Source organism: Stegostoma tigrinum, chromosome 23 (genome assembly GCF_030684315.1).
Source record: "Stegostoma tigrinum isolate sSteTig4 chromosome 23, sSteTig4.hap1, whole genome shotgun sequence".
Classification (NCBI taxonomy): Eukaryota; Metazoa; Chordata; class Chondrichthyes; order Orectolobiformes; family Stegostomatidae; genus Stegostoma; species Stegostoma tigrinum.
The window spans coordinates 45,579,683-45,604,102 of NC_081376.1; the positions used below are offsets into that span (position 1 = coordinate 45,579,683).

The 24,420-nt window shown below is 43.1% G+C and overlaps 1 protein-coding gene and 1 non-coding gene across 9 annotated transcripts in view; one reads left to right on the forward strand and one right to left on the reverse strand.

Moving 5' to 3' along the window:
- grin2aa (glutamate receptor, ionotropic, N-methyl D-aspartate 2A, a) overlaps positions 1-24,218 on the reverse strand; it is a 261,785-nt gene extending 237,567 nt beyond the window's left edge. For 3 of the 8 annotated variants that reach the window (XM_059654132.1, XM_048552408.1, XM_048552401.1), the window contains exons 1-2: positions 22,660-24,218; positions 20,463-20,879 (exon numbers count right to left, since the gene is read on the reverse strand). In XM_059654132.1, coding sequence (XP_059510115.1) covers positions 20,463-20,879; positions 22,660-22,722 — 480 coding nt within the window. In that variant the 5' untranslated portion in view covers positions 22,723-24,218. Of the gene's footprint in view, positions 1-20,462; positions 20,880-21,822; positions 21,925-22,061; positions 22,428-22,659 lie in introns of those variants that run through there. The other 5 variants (XM_048552405.1, XM_048552402.1, XM_048552403.1 and 2 more) reach the window with 5 other exon arrangements.
- LOC125462609 (U6 spliceosomal RNA) lies at positions 9,380-9,486 on the forward strand. Its single transcript, XR_007249679.1, has one exon. It is a non-coding gene; the product is annotated as a U6 spliceosomal RNA (small nuclear RNA).
- Positions 24,219-24,420: the final 202 nt, after the last annotated feature.

Genomic DNA, 24,420 nt, shown 5'->3' on the forward strand with positions numbered 1-24,420 from the left:
ATACTGCAATGTGGTGGCCCCAAGTGTGGAGTGGGACTTGCAGCAGGGTAGGAAACTGAAAGGTTTTATTTATTTGCATTCATTCATGGTGCTCCTGCCTGCTAAGTACACTATACCGTGGACTCATCTTTTATAACAGCAGGGACAAAATGCTGCATCATTTTATACAACAGCTTCACCTAGGCCCTAAGCTGCAGATTTTCCTTTGTACTTCTCTCTCCTGTTAATAAAGAAATATGGCGAGATGTGGAGTGGGGGAGATAGCAGTCACAGCTACCCTGTGTGGCCTCAGTTTCAAAACAAATCTTGCGCAAGGGCAGGGGTGGTTACTTCCATTTTAATCCTCCTTAAACTGAACACATTAAAAAAGGTCCTCTCAGTCTCCATCTCAGGCAACCAGCTTGTAACTGATGTCCATTTCAAGCCCACCGACTCCCACAGCTACCTAGAATACACCTCCTCCCACCCACCCTCCTGCAAAAATTCCATCCCCTATTCCCAATTCCTCCGCCTCCGCCGCATCTGCTCCCACGACAAGACATTCCACTCCCGCACATCCCAGATGTCCAAGTTCTTCGAGGACCGCAACCTTCCCCCCACAGTGATCGAGAACGTCCTCGACCGCGTCTCCCGTATTTCCGGCAACACGTCCCTCACACCCCGCCCCCGCCACACCCGCCCAAAGAGGATCCCCCTCATTCTCACACACCACCCCACCAACCTCCGGAGACAACGCATCATCCTCTGACACTTCCGCTATTTACAATCCGACCCCACCACCCAAGACATTTTTCCATCCCCACCCCTGTCGGCTTTCCGGAGAGACCACTCTCTTCGTGACTCCCTTGTTCGCTCCACACTGCCCTCCAACCCCACCACACCCGGCACCTTCCCCTGCAACCACAGGAAATGCTAAACTTGCCCCCACACCTCCCCCCTCACCCCTATCTCAGGCCCCAAGATGACATTCCACATTAAGCAGAGGTTCACCTGCACATCTGCCAATGTGGTATACTGCATCCACTGCACCCGGTGTGGCTTCCTCTACATTGGAGAAACCAAGCGGAGGCTTGGAGACCGCTTTGCAGAACACCTCCGCTCAGTTCGCAACAAACTACTGCACCTCCCAGTCGCAAACCATTTCCACTCCCCCTCCCATTCTTTAGATGACATGTCCATCATGGGCCTCCTGCACTGCCACAATGATGCCACCCGAAGGTTGCAGGAACAGCAACTCATATTCCGCCTGGGAACCCTGCAGCCTAATGGTATCAATGTGGACTTCACCAGTTTCAAAATCTCCCCTTCCCCAACTGCATCCCTAAACCAGCCCAGTTCGTCCCCACCCCCCACTGCACCACACAATCAGCCCAGCTCTTCCCCTCCACCCACTGCATCCCAAAACCAGTCCAACCTGTCTCCGCCTCCCTAACCTGTTCTTCCTCTCACCCATCCCTTCCTCCCACCCCAAGCCGCACCCCCCGCTACCTACTAACCTCATCCCACCTCCTTGACCTGTCCGTCTTCCCTGGACTGACCTATCCCCTCCCTACCTCCCCTCCTATCCCCTCTCCACCTATCTTCTTTTCTGTCCATCTTCGGTCCGCCTCCCCCTCTCTCCCTATTTATTCCAGAACCCTCACCCCATCCCCCTCTCTGATGAAGGGTCTAGGCCCGAAACGTCAGCTTTTGTGCTCCTGAGATGCTGCTTGGCCTGCTGTGTTCATCCAGCCTCACATTTTGTTGTCTTACATTAAAAAATGTAAATTAGTTTCTGGCATTTTGTGCTTACTTACTGTTGCATTACCATCAGGGATATATTAATTTTACTCCAATGTGTCCATTTGATTACTGGTTAGAAAATATGATCAGGTGAGGGTTAAATTTATTTTGTTGTTGTCAGTAAATTAGCATTATACTGCTCAGTTGTCCCTGCATTAATAAGGGCATCGCAATGCATAGCTAGATGCATTATCCTGTTGCAAAATTACATTCAGTATTCAGCATTCTCTGAAATATCAAAAAAATGTAGTTGATTAATTTGTCATTACTTGATTTAAATATAGCTGCATAATCCATCCTGTTATCCATTACCTTACTGGAAATGACTAACGTGACAATTCTTTTTTGAAAAAATAAGCGAAGAGACTCTGCACCAGGAATTCTAATATCTGACATTTCAGAAGTCTTTGATGCTTTTGATTCTAGTGAACACTCATAGAGCATAATATGTAAAAGAGCAAGTAGGATGGATTCTGGTAAAGGGCACTGGAGTAGAAACTCTGCAGGATTTTGCCAACTCTGACAATTAATTTGGCAGAAATTGGTGAATGCAGAACCCAGAGAAATGATCCCAGATATTCAGGAGCAGGTAATGATGACGCCTGAGGTAGCTGTACTTTTGGGCCTGAGGCCATATCTGTATCAAGCCAGCAATCAGTCTCCATGAAATGGCAGGCATCTCACTGGTGATGCCTAATTGTAATGACGCACAGTGAAGAGAGGATCAAGGGACTGAGTAACAATCGCAAAGTTTTGATCAACTCGAGCTCAAACACTTGAAGTACAACCGGTGGGAGAGAGGGTTGGGGTTAGCTCATCCAGTGCCACCTGTAAACTGTAAATTATTTATTTTCCTAAGAAAATTTTGTGCAACATATTTGCAACTATTCACCTTTTTCCGCAGAGAACTTTAAACTAATCTCTACACATTGATTTTCCTTAGAGGATGCAATTGCCATTTTTGGTTCAGTCAGACCGGGAAAAACAAATAGAAAGCATAATTGTTGTTGGGGCGTAGGCCTTAGGAGATTTTCTCTACTCAATCTTCTTAAGTCTAACTCTGAGCTTATTAATCAGAGAGCAATGCTGGCTGGTGATGATACTATGGATCAGGCAATTCGATCTTTCTCTCCTACACATTGGTCTGAATTGAAGGGATTTATGGAAGGAAAGAAGATATACAGGAGAATTATACTGCAGGAAATTGCTATTTTTCAGCAGTCACATTTTGTTTGGTATCTGAGGGCAGATTGATATTTAGCTTCCCCCGGGTCCTTGGGCTTGATCGATGGCTGGGAAGCAAGTATTGGCATCTGTAGAATTCCTGCCTTTTATGCCTTGAAAAGAGTCAGTGGAACTTACACTAGTGGAGTCCTGAATTCAGCCCCTTTAAGGTCTCTTACACACTCCATCCTTCATCAGAGTAGTCAGGAACCAAATTGATACAAGCTGAAGACCTTTACGTTGGGCCCTCTGAACTTAGAACATAAGAATATTAGAAATGGTAACACAAGGAAGCTGTCCAGCTCATCAAATCTACTTGCGTTCAGTGGTTAATCTAGCTTTCAACTCCACTTTCACACACACTCTTCATATCCTACAATTTCCTGAGAAACCAACTATTTGTCTATTCCAGACATAACAAGGTGTAGAGCTGGATAAACACAGCAGGCCAGGCAGTTTCAGAGGAGCAGGAAAGCTGATGTTTCAGATCTGGACCCTTCTTCAGAAAATGCCATTTGCCTATTCCAGTCATTTTGGCTGGTAACATCATATGGATTCCCCCCATTCTTCATCAAATTCGGCACTTTTGCTTTCAGATCAACTCTCCACAACAAATCGCCATTGGCTCCATCTACTGAATTGGGCATTCCACATCTTTTGAATTGATCTGGTGACTCTTTGTGCACTAATATCATTCTAGGATTTGGTTAGGAAACTGCGCAAATCATCAGGCAAGACATACACACACATTTCTACGCTTTGTGAATGTTTATTTCTCCATCAACCATCCACCTATTCCTTTCAGACTAAACAATGACCTATAAATGGATTATTGTGGCATGGTTCCAGAATGGAATCCTTCCATTGATGACACGCCAAAACGACTCCGATAAACTCATTGCATTGGAAGCTGGAAACAATTAAATACCTTAATTGTTAAAGACATTTTTACGCAATAAGCTAATTCAATTAATTGTTCCATATGAATATGAATTACTGATGTTTCCTTCTCTTTTGCACTTCATAATGATGACCACCAATAATCACTCCAGCGAATCAAATTTTATTCCTATGTTAATACAGATATCAGATCTCTTGGCATAACTGCCCTGAGTGTTCTTTCTGCACAGGTATCTCTTAATTTTATCAGTTATAAAAAATCTGAATATGCCTTGGTATACACTAGTAAGTTGCATTCATTTCATGAGGCACAGTACGTACAGCATTGATCCACAACTTCACTCCATCTTCAAAGCACCCATCTGTTGTCTTGGATATGTGTAAAACCCCTGCAGGAAATCTGATGCTCAGCATGGTTTTACATTGGGACATTATTGCAGGCTTTCATTTTGTTCCATAAGCCCTGCAGGCTAGCACCATCATGTATCTTCTCTTCTCATGTCTAGTTACTTGCACCAGAAGTGTTTTCAAACCTTTCCACTCTGCAGTTCAGCTGCTGGGCATGTAGAAATTTATGGGCACTTCACCCATGTTACTAATGCAGTTTAATACATACCCATGTTTCTGCCACTATCTGATGAATTGCAGGAAACTTAATTTTAACATAGCTTTTGGTCATCACTGAGCATTCTTGGTCTTCACTTGCAAGGCTAGGCTTATTTCAAAAAGCAGCTCCAGCACCTAGTTCAGAAAAATGCACCACCCACTCCCCATCCCCACCAGCAATCCCCTAAGCCTGTGTCATTTAATGCTTCTGTTTGTTTACAGACAGAAAAATGCCCTCTCCCTCATGTGCCCTGGATGATATGTTCATATTCTGCATTCGCACAGATTTAAAACATTTCTCAAAAGATTAGAAATCTGTCAACTGTGAAGCAAAAGTGAATCACAAAATTAGTCAAAATGCATTATTAATAATATGAAAAGAACAATTTTCCACAGCCATGCCGCCACTTCACTACAGTCGTGGATGAAATAATGTTTTGTGGAAGATAGGTGTCATTTGGAAAGAATGGTCTGGATTTTACCAGACTGATGAGAATGGTGGGGTGGTGCAATGGCTTGTGAAACTTTACCAGAAGGTCTCAAAATTGAATCTGGACATTTTCATACTTAAGGCCACCTAAAGCACTCACTTCCCAACTAAATTCCCACCAACTAACATTTGAAGAGAGGGCTAGAGTTGGAGAAGCCACCCTTCTATGAAAGGAAGTAATTAGCCTCACCATAGTCTTACCAGGCTATAGCTCTGCTCATTCACTAGAGAGAGAGAGAGAGAGAGAGAGACAGCTGGTTTAATCTGAAGGTCACCAAGCCTCAGGCGAGGGGAGAGGGTGAAAAGGAGAATCCTTCATGGTAACCTCAGCCGGTGCAGAATTGAACCTACATTGTTGGCATCACACTGCATTGACAGCCAGCTGTCCTGACTACTGAGACTATTTTATTGCCTCTGCCCCGCTCCTACCAAACACCCATGGCCACTCCATGACCTACTGAGGGACAACTCCTCGGGGCTAGATATCACAGATATAAAGCTCATATCTTCCCTCCACACCACCCAGTCCTCACTAATCATTGTGTTTTCTTTTTATTATTCATTCATGGGATGTGGGCATCACCAGCTGGGCCAGCATTTATTGCCTGTCTGTGGCTTTCCTTGACAAAATGGTGATGAGCTGCCTTCTTGAACCACTGCAGTCAATGTGCTGTAGGTAGAACCACCTTGCCCTTAGGGAGGGAATTCCAGGATTTTGATCCAGTTACTCTGAAGAAACAATGACATATTTGCTTCTACTCCCAATTTTTTAAAAAAGCATTTCATATATATTCCATATTCAACCCTGCCTGGTTGGCTCTGACACATTAAAAAAGGACACTATATCTTCTCTCCATGTTCTGCCGAGTATCCCAATCTGCAGATCATCTGTTTGGGTTGGCAGCTCTGGGTGACGTGCCACTATTTTCAATTGGATGGTGAGGATGGCAGCTCCAGTGGCACCTTCTAAACTGAGCGCCACTAGTAAAAGTGATGGCCTAGGTTCTGGCACCCACCAGCAGGGGGTCAGAATCCCACACAAAAGATAATTTCCCTACTTGGAGCACTAAGCAAATGAGATTCACTATTTTGAGACAACATCCCCTCTTTGTTTCAGAATGAAGTTTCACCAACATTCTCCTGAAACACCTGAGTAAGAAGTCTGATGTATTCTGAATTCTGGTTGAAATGTACATTCTTATTGAACACAGTTCATTTGCTACTGATCCAAAAATACTTCAATTATTACAATGCTGTCATAATTAGCTTTGACAGTTCAAAAGAAAGGCAATATTTCTGCAATCACTCAATTCTTGGGCCAGAAATTACATGTCAAAGCATTTTTTTTTCCTCATCTTGGCTTAAATCCCATGTTTCAACTCACATACTAGTGCAATGCTGAACAAATGATTGATTGTTGGAGATAACATCCTTTGGATAAGACAGCAAATTTTCATTTAGTTCAATTCATACAGACATAGAGATGTACAGCATGGAAACAGACTCTTCAGCCCAAATCGTCTGTTACAACCAATTATCCTAAATAAATGTAGTTCCATTTGCCAACATTTGGCCCACATCGTTCTAAACCCTTCCTATTCATATATCCATCCAGATGCCTTTTAAATGTTGTAATTGTACCAGCCTCCACCACTGCCTCTGGCAACTCATTCCATACATGCACCACACTTTGCATGAAAATATTGCCCCTTAGGTCCCTTTTAAATCTTTCCCCTCTCACCGTCAACCTATGCTCTCTAGTTTTTGACTGCCCCAACCCAGGGAAAAGACCTTGTCTATTTACCATATCCATTCCCCTCATGATTTCATAAAGCACTTTAAGGTCACCCCTCAGCCTTTAATGCTCCATGCCACTATTCCCTAAAGGGCAGTGGACTTCTGCATATGTTAACAATGGCATCTTAGGACAGAAGCTAGAAATAATTGGACAGATGTCCAATAGCTTGATCAAAAGAAGTAGGATTGTAAAAGAGGGGAGAGAAGTGAAACAGAGAAATAGAGATGTTTCGGAAGGGAACTTTGATCTTGGCCTGAGAGAAAGACACTGGCTAAAAGATTACAGCTTTTCTTTAATATTATTTTGAGCAAGCAATCCATGATATGATGTTCAAAGCAGGAAACAGGACTTCCAATAAAACATAGTTCAGTAAAATTACTCATGTCGTTTTGTGATTGCCACCTCACACTGGAGCCCTTACTTCACAGATTAAGTCCTACAAGGTTGCTCGAACAAAGGTATTGTACCTTAAGAATGAGTGAGCTAGTTAATACTGTCAGGAGGCTATCAGTAATATCTGAATTCCATTTACCAAACAGTTTCCATTTTTTTCCCCATACTAAGGATACCAGCGTGTTCCAGAAAACTGCGTCAGACTGCACGGAGTTACACTTCCACTTGCAAGATTTGGTAGAAGTTGAAGATTGCAGAGTGACATCCTCTGAACAAATGCTTAGGTGTTCAACATCATGTCTGGACGCTCAACGCTGTGTACACTTAGTATGGGCATGTGCAGTGAATATGTGATGCCAATAGTTTTCCTGTATCTATGATATCTATGAGGTGACCCAGAAGGAAAAACCAGTAAAACTTCAAAGAGGCACAGACTTTTCTTTTATACGTCGAGATGGAGGAACTGTATGACCAGTAGATTCATTTCCAAGTATTACCAGTTTATTCACTGCCTTTTCCCTCTGGAAGAGTGGTGGAAGTGCAGATGATTTCGTTATTTTCATTGGAAAATAAATGGCATCTTGAGTGAAATAAGCTTATAATGCTACAGAGATAGAGTGAGGAAATGGGACAGACTGGTTTAGATTGCAGTGAATTGATGGGCCAAACGTCTTCCTTCAAATTCAGCCCAAACATCACATTAGATCGCATTTATTTTTCAAATCTTCAGAAAAGCAGCAGCATTTTTTGGTTCCAGTGTGGTATGCAATCACACATTGCTTGGACAAACTATACCTCCCAATTCATTTTCATTCTCTGAGCATGATACCTAATACCGTTTGTAGGGATTGTACCATTTAATTTCACAACATTGCAGCAAAAGATCTAAACGATTCGATTTTATTTCCCTGGGGTGGGTGATAAAAATCAAAGAGAGCAACAATAATTGTAACCACAAATGTTTGTATTGAACTGAAGTGTCAGGATTGGCTATCAATGAATAATTTGGCTCACCACGCACCTGAAAAAATATCAGCACCTGGAAAAGCCTCTCATTTATACGCTTTCTTGTTAAGCATTGCTTTAAAAATGGCACAACCCCCCAACTAGAAATATTCATAATGTATTTCCCCCTCAGGCACCAAGATACAACATTTTTCAACTATTTGTCAGAGTGGATGTAATGGACTGAGATGGGAATTATTTCACACATGAACAGTTTAATGGATGCATTAGTCGAAATGACCTCACTGATTCTGGCATATTTTCCTTCGAGTTTGGAACTGAATGCTTTGTTTTTGTCTCACATGCAGCTTTTCATCTAGTATGATAAAGGCAGATAACTTCTGTAACATTAAATTTTGAATTTCAGTGTGATGTGGAGGTATCGGTGTTGGACTGCGGTGGGCAAGGTCAAAAGTCACACAACACCAGAGGATAGTCCAAAAGCTTATTTGAAGTCACAAGCCTTCAAAGCGCTGCTCCTTCGTCTGGTGAAGTTTGTCGTTCGTCAGACGAAGGAGCAGCACTTTGAAAGCTTTTGATTTCAAGTAAATCTGTTGGACTATAACCTGTTTTTGTGTGACTTCTGAACATAACAGCAGTATTTTATCCTTTCATGGGATGTGGGCAGGGTCACATGTAGGCCAGAATGAATAAGGAAGGCAGATTTCCTTCCCTAAAGGATGTTCAGAATCACAGAATTGTTATAGCACAGAAAGAGGCCATTTGGCCCATCATGTACTTCTATCATTTACTGCCATTAGTCTGCATTTTCCCTGTGTGCTTATATACCACTTCTATTCAAATAGCTGTCCAACTGGAATGCCTCAATTGAACCTGCCTCCACCACACTTGCAGGCAGTACATACATTTCACACCCTACCAACTCGCTGGGCAAAAAAGTTTTTTCTCACATCACTCTTACTTCATTTGGACATCACTCGAAAGCAACGCCCACTTATTCCTTTTAGCTTTTATGAGTTGGAACAGCTTCTCCCTTTTCCTTTCCAATGAAAACTGTCCAGCTTCTTCAGCCTAACCTCAAAACTGAAGTTTCTCATTCCTGAACCATTCTTGCCAGTGCTAACATGTAAAGTATAAATGTTGATGAACTAATTGGGATTTCACAACAGCAAAAGAGTGGTTTCATGGTCATCATTACTAAGACTTGCTTTCGATTCAACATGTTCGCTTCGGCAGCATATATACTAAAATTGGAACGATACAGAGAAGATTAGCATGGCCCCTGCGCAAGGATGATGCGCAAATTCGTGAAGCGTTGGGCGGCATGGTGGCTCATTGGTTAGCACTGCAGCCTCACAGCTCCAGGGACCCGGGTTTGATTCCAGCCTCGGGTAACTGTCTGTGTGGAGTTTGCACATTCTCCCCGTGTCTGCGTGGGTTTCTTCCGGGTGCTCCGGTTTCCTCCCACAGTCCAAAGATGTGCAGGTTAGATGGATTGGCCATGCTGAATTGCCCATAGTGTTCAGGGGTGTGTGGGTGATAGGGAGATGGGTCTGGCTGGGATACTTCAAGGGGCGGTGTGGACTTGTTGGGCCGAAGGGCCTGTTTCCACACTGTAGGGAATCTAATCTAATCTAATCTAATCTAAATCTAATGTTATTGATTGGATGTAAATTCCAGTAGCTGCCAGTGGGATTTAAATATTGCATTAGCCTAGCCTTCTGGGGTTAGGGGGATTGGCCATGCTAAATTGCCCAGAGTGCCGAGGTAGGGAAATACAGAGATGGGGTACAGGGTGGGTCTGGGTGGGATGGTCTTAGGAGGGTCAATGTAGATTCGATGGGCTGTATGGACTGCTTCCACAAAGTAGGGATTCTGTGAATTTAGCATGCCAGATAAGAAGGGAAGATATCTTTAGATTCTTTGGAAGTCATGGAAATTTGAAGAGACTGGAGCTCGCAAACAGTGGGTTATTATTCTAGGCCTCTAGGTTAATTGTCCATTTGACAAAAACAAAGACCTGAAGTGATTGAGAAAACAGCTTACTATCCAAAACTTCAGAGTGCTTCAGTGCAGAGGGATCTGATTGTCCTCATGCACGAATCACAGAAATCCACTGTGCAAGTGCCACAGAAAATAACAAAGGCAAATAGAATTTAGGCATTTATGGCAAAAGGAGTTGAGTATAAAAGTGGGGAAGTATTACTGAAACTGCATAAGGCATTATTAGACCACTCTTGGAGTATTGCTAACAATATTTTTGCTTTATCTGAGGAGAGACATAGTTGTATTTGAGGTAGTTTACAGAAGATTCACTAGATTATTTCGTAAGGACATTAAGGGCAAAGAACAAGAACAAAGAACAATACAACACAGCAACAGGCCCTTTGGCCTTCCAAGCCTGTGCAGACATATTTTCCCCTTACATACTAAAACTGTCTTCACTTACAGGATTGCTATCCCTCTATTCCTTTCCTATTTATGGATTCACCCATTCCTGAATGCTGCTATTGTCCCTGCTTCCACCACTTTCCCTGACAGTGGGTTCCAGGCACTCACCAAACTTTGTGTGAAAAACTTGCCTCACACATTTCTTTTTAACTACACCCCCCCACCCCACCTCCCAGCACCTTGACCCTGTGTGCCTAAGTAATTGACTCCTCCAACCTGGAAAAATGACTCATACTCTCCACTCTATCCATCCTATTCACAATCTTATAAACTTTTGTCCCATCACGCCTCAACCTCCTGGGTTCAAGTGAAAACAAACCCAGCCTATCCAACTTTTCCACATAGCTAAAACCCCTAAACCAGGCAACAACCTGGTAAACCTTTTCTGTACCCTCTCTAAAGCATCCGCATCCTTCTGTTAGTGTGGTGACCAGAACTGTATGCAATATTCTAAGTGTGGCCTAACTAAAGTTCTATAAGGCTGCAGCATAACTTGCCTATCCATATACTCAAAGCCGCTTCCAATGAAGGCAGGTATCTCATAGGCCTTTTATAATTAGCTTATCTACCTGCGCTGCCACTTTCAGTGATCTGTGGACCTGCACATTCAGATCCATCTTTCAAGGGACGATCTTTTGAACAGAGATTGAGCATTTTAGGCTTATACTCTCTGGAGTTTAGCAGAATGACAGGAGATCTATTTGACGTACATATGATGCTAAATGGATTGACAGAGTTGGCGTAGAAAGGCTATTTCCTCACGTGGGTCAATCTAGAATGAGATATCATAAGGTGCAGCAGATTTAAAACACAGCTGAGGAGAAATTACCCTGTCAAAGGGTCGTGAATCTATGGAATTCACTACCTCAGAGTGCAGTGGATGCTGGTACACTGGATAAATTTGAAGACAGAGACAGATATTTAGTGGATTGAAGGATGATGGCAACCTGGCAGAAAAGCGGAGATGAGGCCAAGATGAAACCAGCCATGATCATATCAAATGGCAAAGCAGGTTTGATGGGCTGAACTATCTACTTCAGCTCCTGTTTTTTTGCCTTCAGAAAAGTGAAAATAAATTCACAAGGGAACTGAGAAGATATATTTATCAGGAAAGGCTGAACAGGTGGGGGCTCTTTTTCTCTCAAGGAAAGAAAGAACTGATGAAGACTCTTTGGGGATCATAAAGATTACAAAAGGATTTGACAGAGTTTTCAATTTTCCAATTTAAAGGTAAGACCAGAAGTCCAAGCCAAAAGTATAAAGCAGTCACTAAAAAATAGAAACTTTTTGAAATCAGAAAGCTGTAAAAGTGTGAAACTCACTAGCACAAGATGTGATTGAATTGTGTACCATCCAGGGGAAATAAGATAAGCATGAAACGGACTGGAATTCAGGCAGGTCTGGGTTGCAAACGGATTCCATTCTGGCATCCGTTCACGAGTTGATTTGTATACAATCTAGAACACAATGCAGAGCAATACAAAGGAGCCATTTGTAAGTACAGGATATGTTCATATGCCAGGTCTTTAAAATTACACTTCCATATGAGATGGTGTTCATAAGTACAAGCATTCGTACGTTGGATGTTCATAAATCGGTGATCCCTGTAAAATGATATACTGATGGGAATATGTGAAGAAGGGTGCGAAGGCTCTCTTCAGAGTACAAGCACCCACGTAAAGCTTTAAGGCTGAGTGGTTTGTTTCTGCAATGCAAATGCTATCTGGTTCCATGATCCTATAGGCACAAGATCCACCAGATAGAATGCAATGGCCAAGATCAGTCACTGGATTATTGGCCGAGACCTTTGAGAATCTCCCAGAGGATACATATATAAGAAACATTTTGTGCTGCACTTATTAGAGCTGTTTATTTTGTACCAAGGGAAAATACAATACTAAACTGTTTCTTGTCACATTGAGTCCTAAACTCCTTATAAGACATTCACACACACCTGGCTTCAAGGTAGTCCTAATGCAACAACACTTGGACTTTTGAAAGTGTGTGATCCTAATTTATTCAATCTTAAAATCAACAGCAATTAATATCAGTCAGGATAACGTCAGAAGTATTAGATTACATAAAATAATTTTCAATAAAATTACACAGAAAACCGAAGTAAATTGAATATCATTTGGGAAATAGCGCTGACAAGGAAATATCAAATATTAAGGAGCTACTTCTTACCCACTCACCACTATGCCTACTCATTTCATACTCGGGGTTTAAACTTTCTTAATCATCCATCAACCTTTTCACACTCTATCTGCCACTCCTCGGCCCAGTGGCCCATCTGATCAAGATCCTGTTGTACTCTAAGGTAACATACTTCACTGTCCACTACACCCCCAATTATAGTGTCATCTGCAAATTTACTAACTGTATCCCCTAAGTTCACATCCAAATCTTTTATATAAATGACAAAAAATAGTGGACCCAGCATCAAACCTTGTGGCACACCACTGTTCACAGGCCTCCAGTCTGAAAGCAACCCTCCATCAGCACCTACTGTCTTCTACCTTCGAGCAAGTTCTCACTGTATTCCATGTGATCTAACCTTGCTAACTAGTCTACCATGAGGAACCCGTCGAAAGCCTTACTGAAGTCTATATACATCACATCCACCAGTCAGCCCTCATCAATCCTCTTCATTACTTCCTCAAAAAACTCAATCAGGTTAGTGAGATACAATTTCCCATGCACACAGCCATGTTGGCTATCCCTAATCAATTCCTCGCCTTTCCAGATACATGCAAATCCTGTTCCTCAAGATTTTCCTCCAACAACTTGCCCACCACTGATATCAGGCTCACTGGTCTATAGTTCCCCAGCTTTTCCTTACCACATTGCTTAAATAGTGGCACCACATTAACCAACTTCCAACACCTCACCTGTGGCTATCGATGATACAAATGTCTCAGCAAGGGGCCAAACAATCACTTCCCTAGCTGCACACCTGATCAGGTCCTACAGATTTATCCACATTCATGCATTTTAAGATGTTCAGCACTTCCTCCTCTGTAATGTAGACATTTTTCAAGATGTCGGTACTTACTTCCCCATGTTCTATATCTTCCATATCCTTTTCCATAGTAAACACTGATGTAAAATACTCATTTTATATCTTATCTGCTGAGGTTCTGCAGATAGGTTGTCTTGCTGATCTTTCAGAGGACCAATTCTCTCCCTAGTTACCCTTTTGTCCTTAACGTATTTGTAGAATCCCTCTGGATTCTCCTTTACTTGATTTACCAAAGCTATTTCATGTCCCCTTTTTGCCCTCCTGATTTCCCTCTTAAGTATACTCTTCTAGGGATTCACGCGATCTCTACTGTCTACACCTGACATATACTTCCTTCTTTTTCTTGACCAAAACCTCAATTTCTCTAATCTTCCAGCATTCCCTACATGTACCAGCTTTGCCTTCCACCCCGACAGGAACATACTGTTTCTGGGCTCTCGCAGATGAAGTTTAATTTATATAAAAGTAAGGTGCTGCATTTTGGAAAGGGAAATCAGGGCAGGACTTATACACTTAATGATAAGGTCCTGAGGAGTGTTGCTGAACAAAGGTGCCTTGGAGTGCAGGTTCATAGCTCCTTGAAAGTGGAGTTGCAGTTGGATAGGATAGTAAAAAAGACATTTGGTATGCCTACCTTTATTGGTCAATGTATTGAGTATAGGGGTTGGGAGGTCATGTTTCAGCCATACAAGACATTGGCTCAGCCACTTTTAGAATATTGTATGCAATTCTAGACTTCCTCCTATAGGAAGGATGTCGTGAAACTTGAAAGGGTTTATAAAAGATTCACAAGGATGTTGCCTGGGTTGGAGGGTTTGAGCTACAGGAAGAGGCTGAGTAGACTGGAGCCATTTTCCGTGGAGTGTTGGAGGCTGAGCGGTGACCTTATAGAGGTTTATAAAATCATGAGGGGCATGGATAGGGTGAACAGACAAGGCCTCTTCCCCAGGGTAGGGGAGTCCAATACTATAGGGCATAGATTTAAGGTGAGGGGGAGAAAGATTTAAAAGGAACCTAACGAACAACTTTTTCATGCAGAGGGTGGTGCGTGTATAAAATGAGCTGCCAGAGGAAGTGGTGGAGGCTGACATGATTACAACATTTAGATGGCATTTAGAGGGCTATATGTTTAGGAAAGGTTTAGTGGAATATGGGCTAAATGCTGGCAAATGAGGCTAGATTAATTTAGGTTATCTGATTGTCATAGGCAAGTTGGACTGAAGGGTCTGTTCTCATGCTGTATATATCTATGACTCTATTACACTCCAAATAATTCTCATTGCCCAGTCTTGCATCTTGACAAATACACATGTCTGTTTTGAATCAGACTGGCCAATGTTACACAGAAAGCCTCAAGTGAATGTCAAAATACCATTAAAGTATATGCCTCAATATAATTTCTGCTGACCTTCACTGTTCTGGCAATGGAGCCCAAAGTTTTATTTGCTTTGTTTAATCACCTCTCTACATAGTCTCAGATGTGAAAGTCATAAATGCAGTCAATCATTCTGAAGGATCTCCCTTTACTAATTCTAATCTCCTGATTATTTGTTTCTTGTTTTCCATCCGAAATGTAAACTTGAGCAGTTGCCTGTCCAATTTCGTAACAGAGTTTATAAGCCATCATTAAATGGTTCACTGATTTTCTCCATGCCAACTGTATTCTCCACTTTAATGCTGCTAACTGGACAGGTTTACAGTTAGAGACAACAAAACGTGAGGCTGGATGAACACAGCAGGCCCAGCAGCATCTCAGGAGCACAAAAGCTGACATTTCGGGGCTAGACCCTTCATCAGAGAGGGAGATGGGAAGAGGGAACTGGAATAAATAGGGAGAGAGGGGGAGGCAGACCGAAGATGGAGAGAAAAGAAGATAGGTGGAGAGAGTATAGGTGGGGAGGTAGGGAGGGGATAGGTCAGTCCAGGGAAGACGGACAGGTCAAGGAGGTGGGATGAGGTTAGCAGGTAGATGGGGGTGCGGCTTGGGGTGGGAGGAAGGGATGGGTGAGAGGAAGAACAGGTTAGGGAGGCGGAGACAGGCTGGACTGGTTTTGGGATGCAGTGGGTGGAGGGGAAGAACTGGGCTGGTTGTGTGGTGCAGTGGGAGGAGGGGACGAACTGGGCTGGTTTAGGGATGCAGTTGGGGAAGGGGAGATTTTGAAACTGGTGAAGTCCACATTGATACCATTAGACTGCAGGGTTCCCAGGCGGAATATGAGTTGCTGTTCCTGCAACCTTCGGGTGGCATCATTGTGGCACTGCAGGAGGCCCATGATGGACATGTCATCTAAAGAATGGGAGGGGGAGTGGAAATGGTTTGCGACTGGGAGGTGCAGTAGTTTGTTGCGAACTGAGCGGAGGTGTTCTGCAAAGCGGTCTCCAAGCCTCCGCTTGGTTTCCCCAATGTAGAGGAAGCCACACCGGGTACAGTGGATGCAGTATACCACATTGGCAGATGTGCAGGTGACATTCCACATTAAGCAGAGGTTCACCTACTGATTCTGCAGTAGTCTACTCGACAGATCCTCAATCCAGTTTGTCATTATCCATCTCATGTATACTATTTTCTACCTTTTTGAGCCTGTTTTGTATGGTTGACATAGAATCCCAATAAAATCTAGTTTGATTAATTTTCATTTATGATGTGTCTTGTTAAAGGCTGTTCGGAATAATATATGTCAAAGCTAGTTCCACTACCTATATTATTGGCAATTTCTGCAAATAAATCAAGCAATATCTCCTCCTTCTTATTAAGAAATGTTATGTAAAGATGCCTCCAAATTAGTGTAGTTTCTATTTTTTCCCTCCCTCAGCAATGGTGAGAAATCTGGCCTCAAATTTTCCAGGACAAATCTATGTCCTTGAAGCATCAATAGCTCACCCAATTTGTTAGCTATCAGTAGCCTTGACCACTCCAATATATTATAGAATATTGATTGCACTACAGGGATGTATCGAAAGCAATGGCCAAGTGATATTATCATTGGATCTTTAATAAAGAGACCCAGGTAGTCAGTAATGTTCTGGGCACCCTGATTTGAATCCCAGCAAGGCAGGTGGTGGAGTCTGAATTTAAAAAAAAACTCTGGAATTAAGAGTCTAATGATGACCATGAAACCTTTGTCGCATTATTAAGGAAAAACCCAAGTGGTTCACTACTGTCCTTTAAAGAAGGAAATTTTCCATCCTTACCTGGTTTGGTCTACATGTGACTCCAGGCTCACAGCAAAATGCTTGATCTTTACTGTCCTCTAGACAATTAAGGATGGCAGCAAATGGTGACCTAACCAGTGGCACCCACGTCCCATGAATAAACCAGAATATTTGATACACTGTTCACAATTTCTGGAGAACATTCATTTATAAAGCTTTTATATCCCAGCATTCAAATACTCCCATTTCATCCTCCAAAACTAGTTTGTACTTGTACTGCCGTGAACCCATTTTTGACTCGAGAGTATTTTTGGATATTGAATACCTTATTTTGTCTCAATGGTTTTGCATACTTTTCTTATCATTCTACAAAGGCATCAAATAAATTGTTGTTTTTATTTTACACAACTTCTCTTTTCAACAGTTTGAGGTTTTCTTCATTTATCTTTCACATTTACTCTGGAGAGACAAACAGACTTAATGTTTCAAGTCTCGTATGAGGCTTCTTCCAAACTTCATATCGAACTTGAAATATTAATTTTATTTCCTTCTCCACAGATGCTGCCAGCATTCTCTGTATTTGCTTCATATTTCCACCATGCATTGTATTTGCTTTTACTTCTCTGTAACAGTCCTTGTATATATTTACCTTAAATTGTTAAATCAGTTATAAATTTGAAATAATGAAACATGCCAAAAGACAGCCCACAGACACCAAATACAAAACTTTCAGGAACTTGTATTATATTATAACATGGGGAAATGCAAAATTATTCACTAGTGGGAAAATTCAAAAAGCAGGATTTTTTTTGTAAATTGGGAGAGATTAGGAAATATTGACATTCAGAGCTTTCTGCATGAGCATGTACATGAATCAGAGAAGTTCACCAAGGCAATTAAGAAGGCAAGTGATATGTGAGTTATAAGTAAAGAAGTCTTACTGGTGTTATATAGAGTCTTAGTGAAACCATACCTGTGTACCATGTACAGTTTGGCCCCCTTACGGAAACAAAGCATATCTGTCCTTGCTAAATTCATATTTAGACTGGGAGAATTGTCTTAGGAGAAATGAAGTAAACTAGGTCTATGCTCCATTAAGAATGAGAGGAGATCTAATTGAAGCAAATATGATATTTAATGGGTGAACCATGAAAGAATATTTCATCTGCCTGGGAAGTCTACAAATAGAGGTTACAGACTCAAAGCAGCTGATCAGCCAGTTAAGATTAGATTCCCTACAGTATGGAAACAGGCCCTTTGGCCCAACAAGTCCACACCACCCCTTGAAGAATCCCATCCAGACCCATCCCCCTTTAACCCACACACCCCTGAACACTACGGGCAATTTAGGATGGCCAATCCACCTAGCCTGCACATCTTTGGTCTGTGGGAGGAAACCGGAGCACCTGGAGGAAACCCAAGCAGACACGGGCAGAATGTGCAAACTCCACACAGACAGTCGCCCCAGGCTGAAATTGAACCCAGGTACGAGACTGAGGTAAAATGATTTATTTTCATTCAACACTCAACTCTGGAAATCTCCACATCAGAGAGCTGTAGATGGTCAGTCACTGAAGATATCAATAGATTTCTGGCTCCTGAATAAATTAAGGGAATGGGGCCAGTGTAGCAGGTTGAAATTGAGGTACATAAGCCATCATTTTATTGAATGGCAGGGCAGGCTGGAAAGACCAATTGTGTAGCTCGTAGTTCTGATATTCTTCTAGTACTACTAGAAAGAAAGAATCAATTGAAATTGGTCCTTTACTTTCATCAGAGTTTTTTTTTTAAATTGAAACATTACATTTTCCAGCTAGACATTATCCTTATATTTAGCATAAAAGGGCATTTTAATAAATACCATACTCTCAATTTTGACAATTCCAGATTAAAACTGTAAAATATTTCCTTCATTGCACCTCCCTCCATCATATTAGGCAAGGGTATTAAGAGATATGGAAGCAAGCTGAGTAAATGGATTTAAGATACAGATCAACCATGATCAAACTGAATGGTAGAGCAGGCTTGAGGGGCTGAACAACTTACTACTGTTCAACATGACTCATCACTCTGCATTAATGTCATAGCAACAAGCTCTCATAGTCCTCATTTCATTAATTCACCTAAATGTGATCAACATGATCTTGAATTTGCTAACGTGATGCAGTGTATATTATTAGTATTTTTAAATCGACAGGTTGTGAAAGGTTAAGACACACTTCTGGGGCAGATGGAGCTTGAACATGGGCCTTCCAAGGGTTGGGTCACTGCCATGGCACCACCAAAGCCTTTACAGTATGCATAATAAGGTTGGGATTAATAAGTGACTAAAAGGTTAACACTTAATATCTGGGTCAGACAGTGTTCACAATTAATTATTCAAACTTTATCCATTGGACACATATTTGGGAGGACAATCAATCAAGAGATGCAGTTGATGAGCCACATGTTCTAGGTTGGGGGAGGTGGGTTAATTTTGGGGATAACCAGAGTGGTTGAAATGAGTCTTTTTTTTGTTCCCAGTCTTAATCATTCTTACATTTTATTTCAATGGTGTATAATAGCACTTCTGGTCTTTGCATTGCTCACTCCCAGTTATGTTTTAACACCCTTCCATTTACCAAAAGTTGTACAACGAATTTCAGCTGACAAGAGTCCACAATACTAAATAAATCATTGGAAACCTGTAACTGTTGGAAGAAAAATGGTTAATTAAACCAAACTGAAAGTAAACTCTCCCAAACCATACACTGAGACAACAGTCAAACTGATTTTTTTGTTACTGTTGTTTTTCAGATCAAATTTAAGAAGTGGAATCATTTGAACGACGTGCTCCATGCACGAGCATTAAATTGCTTATGTAAATTCAATAATTTGAAGACAGTACATTTATCTGGAACAAATTAAACAAATAGTCATTGCCTTGTGGGCCCATGAGATTGCTTTGTGCCCCGCCCCCTTATCCCCAGGAATCTACTTGCATTGTTGCTGCTAGTCTTAGATTCTTGCCTCGCATCTGAATGGCTTTCCTAAAGTAACATCTGGCAAGTTTAGTAGTTTGGAGCTGTGCATCTGGGGTTGACTCATTGAAGCGTGTGTACGAATGAACTGAGTATTGCTGAACTCAGCGGCGTTCCCCCCACTCCCATCTCCTCTCAACCCACGTCCCTGACGCCATACCCCACTCCCAGGTCCACTGTTAACCTCACCACTTCCCGTCCGTCTGAAGCGCTAACGATAATAAATGCTTGACACTTTGAAGCAACGGAGGTGCTGAGGCAAAGTCAAGAATGTGGCACTGCCTGAGATGCGCTGGCGATTTCGGTCGCTCGCTGCCCCATTAAGTGAGAACTGCACTTTGGATGAGTGGTAAACGACTTTAAAGATGCTGCCTGGCCTGCTGTGCTCCTCCAGCTCCACACTGTGTTATCTTAAACACTCCTACCGCCCCTTTCTCACATGCATCAAAGATAGTCATGCCGCCCACCCCGAGCTGGATCCCAGGTAAAAGCAGAATTAATGAAATTCCAATTTGGGCTGCAGAGATCCTTCAAAATGACACCGAGAGATGCTGCAATTACCTCGATTCTATCTTTCTCACAACTGGCTGTCGAAAACTTCCTTCATACTGGGCTGGGGGACAAGCCACCAGCACAAACAGTGCCCCCTCCACTTACTTTATCTGCCAGGATCATGGAAGAGCCGCCGTGTATTCCCAGGATGGGGATAAAAGTCTGGGAGGATATAAAATCCAAAATCTGAGCGATAGCCTCCTGGTCAGTGTCATCTCCAAAGACCACGCCGTGAATCTTGGTGCCTGACATGAGGTCACACACGTGGGTGATAATACTCTTCGGGTCGGTCTGGTTCACTGCCACGGTCACCACGTTGACGTCGATGGGGAACCCGGGGCCGTCTTCCCGGACCCAGACTTCTCGAAAACCGGGGCTGTCGGGGCTCCTGCCCAGAATGACGGCGATATTCAGGGTCGGGTAAGCCGGCTGCCCCCCGCTCAGCTCCAAGTGCACGATCAGGAAGTCCAGGGCCAACACCGCTAGCATGCCCAGGCGCCCCATTTTCCGAAGCTCCTTCGCCTGCAAAAGGGGAAAGACAGAGAAACAGCTGCAGATTGCACCAAAAAACTCACCCCAGAAACAGACTGTTTCTCTCTTACCACCACCCCCGCCCACACACACGACTTACACACTCACACTTACCCCTTTAGATTTTTAACAACATCTGCAAGGCACAAACATGGAAAAGTTCACCTGCTCACCAAATAAGGAGAAAGGATACCGCAGTGTCTGCATTTTTGGAGAGGTGCCTTGCTGCCCTCTCCCCACCCACCTCGTCATGAAGACCCAATAAAGTCACCTGACCTGATTTCCATCCTACTGTGTATTCAGGGCAGGGTACACAGGACTCTCTCATGCTTCGGGTCAAAAATCGTTCGGGGTTTGTTTCGGAGTTTCTTTTAGCTTTAAATCAGCGAGTGGTACAGTCGCCCCCAACCTCCCCACACTCACACATATTACACACAAGAGAAATCAAAGTCCTATCTCAATGTATTGCACAGCAATCTTCGGGTAATTTGTCTATTTCGGTTTGAAATCGAAGGTTGGGGAGGGATATATGTTTCCGGAGCTGAAACAATGCAGCATTGCGCCCTGGAATAATCTAAGAAAACACGTTTGGCTTAATGTGCTGGGAGCTGGGTTTTGGGGATGGCGGGGGGGGGCGGGGGGGTTAGTTAAAATGTCCAAGGCGAATGCCGAGTGCCAGTTTTAATTTGCCAAGGTAGTAACGGAATATCAACTTAACCGCCAGCATGAGGAGCTATTTTAGTAGCAGCTTGAAGTCACGAAATGTAACATTGTGGATGAAGTGGGCGTTCAGGTTTCACTGATAATCTCTCAGTCTCTTCCATGTTGACATACGAGACGCGAGGCATGAACTGAATGATCAATCCCATTGAAACACTTCCCAATCCCTTCTCAACATTCCCTATACACTACCAATGTTTTAATGGGTACGAACTGTTTCAAAGGTGGCTCTACACGGCACGAGTTGGGAAGGCTAGACTGTTCAAACTGATGAGCTAAGTGAACCGGTGAGCGATGTGAAATAAATCGGTGTCGAGTCCATTCCGAAATTCTTTCAGATAAGCTGGCGGGAGGAGAGAGCGACAGCGGCCCCTGCTGTTCTACTCGCTAGCGCCTAATGTGAGAGGCTGATGCAGGAAGGCGTGCAACAGCAGGATTACCTGTGTGACATACCTTCAATATCGCAAAATGAATCTCCTTGCTGGCATATTGGAAAGATTTGCATGTCTTCGCTCCCAACACCAAGGGTTACTGTGTGGGTCGCTGCATGTCCACAGAATGCCACTTTAATCTCCAGTTTATCTCCTTTGCACTCAGCAGCAGCGGCTCTTGTACCGGCAACTATCGAAGCATGAAAGTATGCAAAGTTGGTCTACATTGGGCATAGAATGCAGTGAGCCCGATTACAAAAAAAAGTTCAACACGCCTCAAAATCTTTTCTTTCTTTCTTTTGAACTTTTTTTTCCCCCTTTGGACTAAGCACGATAAATGCAGCGAAATGTCTGAGCGTAAGTGAATTTATTTGCAGCCGGCAATGCCCATGTTGAGAAAAGCTGGTTTGCACACGGGACAAGTAGGGCTTAGTTGGCAACAACGCGCGATTTTAACCCAGTGGGACGGAATATTGTACAAGCAAAAGCCCGAAACGTGGAAAATGAAATCGTTGAGCGAATCTTACGTTAAGGAGTAATTGCTGCAAAGGGAAACCGATAAGTACTGCAAAAAGGGGTGACACTGCGCACAATAAAACCCCAAAAGCGAACATACTTACAGCATCATCCTCGCACATAGCTGCAGAGCCTATGCTCGATAATGAGGTTGCAGGATAACCCATTTGTACTGAAACCCACCGGAACAACGCCAGCGAATATTTCCGCGGTGCGTTTGCCTGTCAGCGGATGCGAGTAACATGTTCCTGACATGTGCCTCCAAACCAGCATCTCTCATCGTGCAAAACGCAAACGCGCTCTCATGAGTGGCGTGGCGTTGGGCTGAAGCTCTCTGGGACCTTGAGAAAGCAGCAAAACCAAACGCCAGACTCGGCAAACTCTTCTGCCCAAATCATTCAGCCTGCCTCTGTCAAGACTGCAATACTCTCTGTTGGAGGCATTAAGTCAACAACACATCCTTATGGAGACAATGCGAATTACAGCAGCGGTCGGTGTGACTCGGAGAGGTGTGTGGGGATGTGTGTCTTCAATCGAACCCTATTTACTAAAAAAAAGGTACCTTACAAGCAGTTTGTTTGACGTACCATCTTTTTTTTTTCAGAGTAGCAAACCGACTCTAATTCTTAGGGATTTCTGAACGTCAAAGACTGGAAGACCGTTTCACCCGGTGAATGAATCCATGCGAATCCAGTCGCTGGAATGAATAGCTCGTTCTATCAATTGACTCAAAAGCAATGAATATTGAGAGGAAACACGGTTCGTTGTAGCTCAACCAAGGGAATGTGTAGATCTGCCTGGGTCCACTGCAATACGAGTGCACACAAAGCAAGCCAATTCTTAAAATGTGCACAGTACTGGAACAGAACAGATTGCTGCCTCTTTTACGCCTTAACCGCAATAGAAAATTAGGTTGGACACATGAAGTGGACTTTACTGAGTGGGGTGAGGGGAGAGGGCGTGAAAGGCGACTGGGATGCTGACTGCACCGGTGAACGGGACAGGAGTGACTGGGGCCAAGGTCCGGAGTACAGTCTGCCTTCGGAGAGATCCGTAAACTCTGAGCGAACGTGGTGCAGCAGACAACAGCAAAAGTGGGCGTTTGGGGGGCCCGTCAGACCAAGCCATAATCTCGCCACATCTCCACTGACGGACAATAAAGACCGTTGGTTTTAATTTCAGGGGGAGCCACCTTTCTTGCTCCGACTGTAGCGTGCCGGTGTAATACTGCTCAAAATTATCCGGGCAGCAATCCAGGGGACAGCTTTCGGGTTTTGGTTCAGTCCATATCCGCACCAAGCAAAAGAGAGATCCCTCGGTGCCTCAGTTTCGAAAGCAGTTTGTCACCTATGTCAGTCTAAAGAGGGAGGGGAGGGGGAGGGGGATCCTGGAGCAGTTTAAAACACGTCGTTTCCTTTCCCTCACACATTACAACGTTGCTCACGTAGTTCGGAATTTCTCCGCTTGAAGATAAATCTGCTCGTTCTTTTTTTGGCAGCGGCTGACGGATTCTCACATTGTAGCGGCGCTTATCTCATTCATTCAATTCCCTTCATTCCGTGGGCGTTTCGTATAAGTCAGTTCATTTCTCTCTTTCTATACATTATGTAGGATGAAGAATGATTAATATAGCCATGAGTGTAGGGGATCGATGAAGGTACTAGTTCCAGAACAGGCGCGAAATAATTCGTGTAATGCAAAGGATGTTAAATCGCCCTTTGCCGATGATTTTTACATACTGCGTAATACAATTTCATTAAGACAAGCACTTTTTTTGTTTAAAAAAGCATACATTGTAACCAATCACCTCTCCAAATCCAATAGCTACAGCGTTGACGGGAAGCGACTGGGCACTGCGGAAAAAG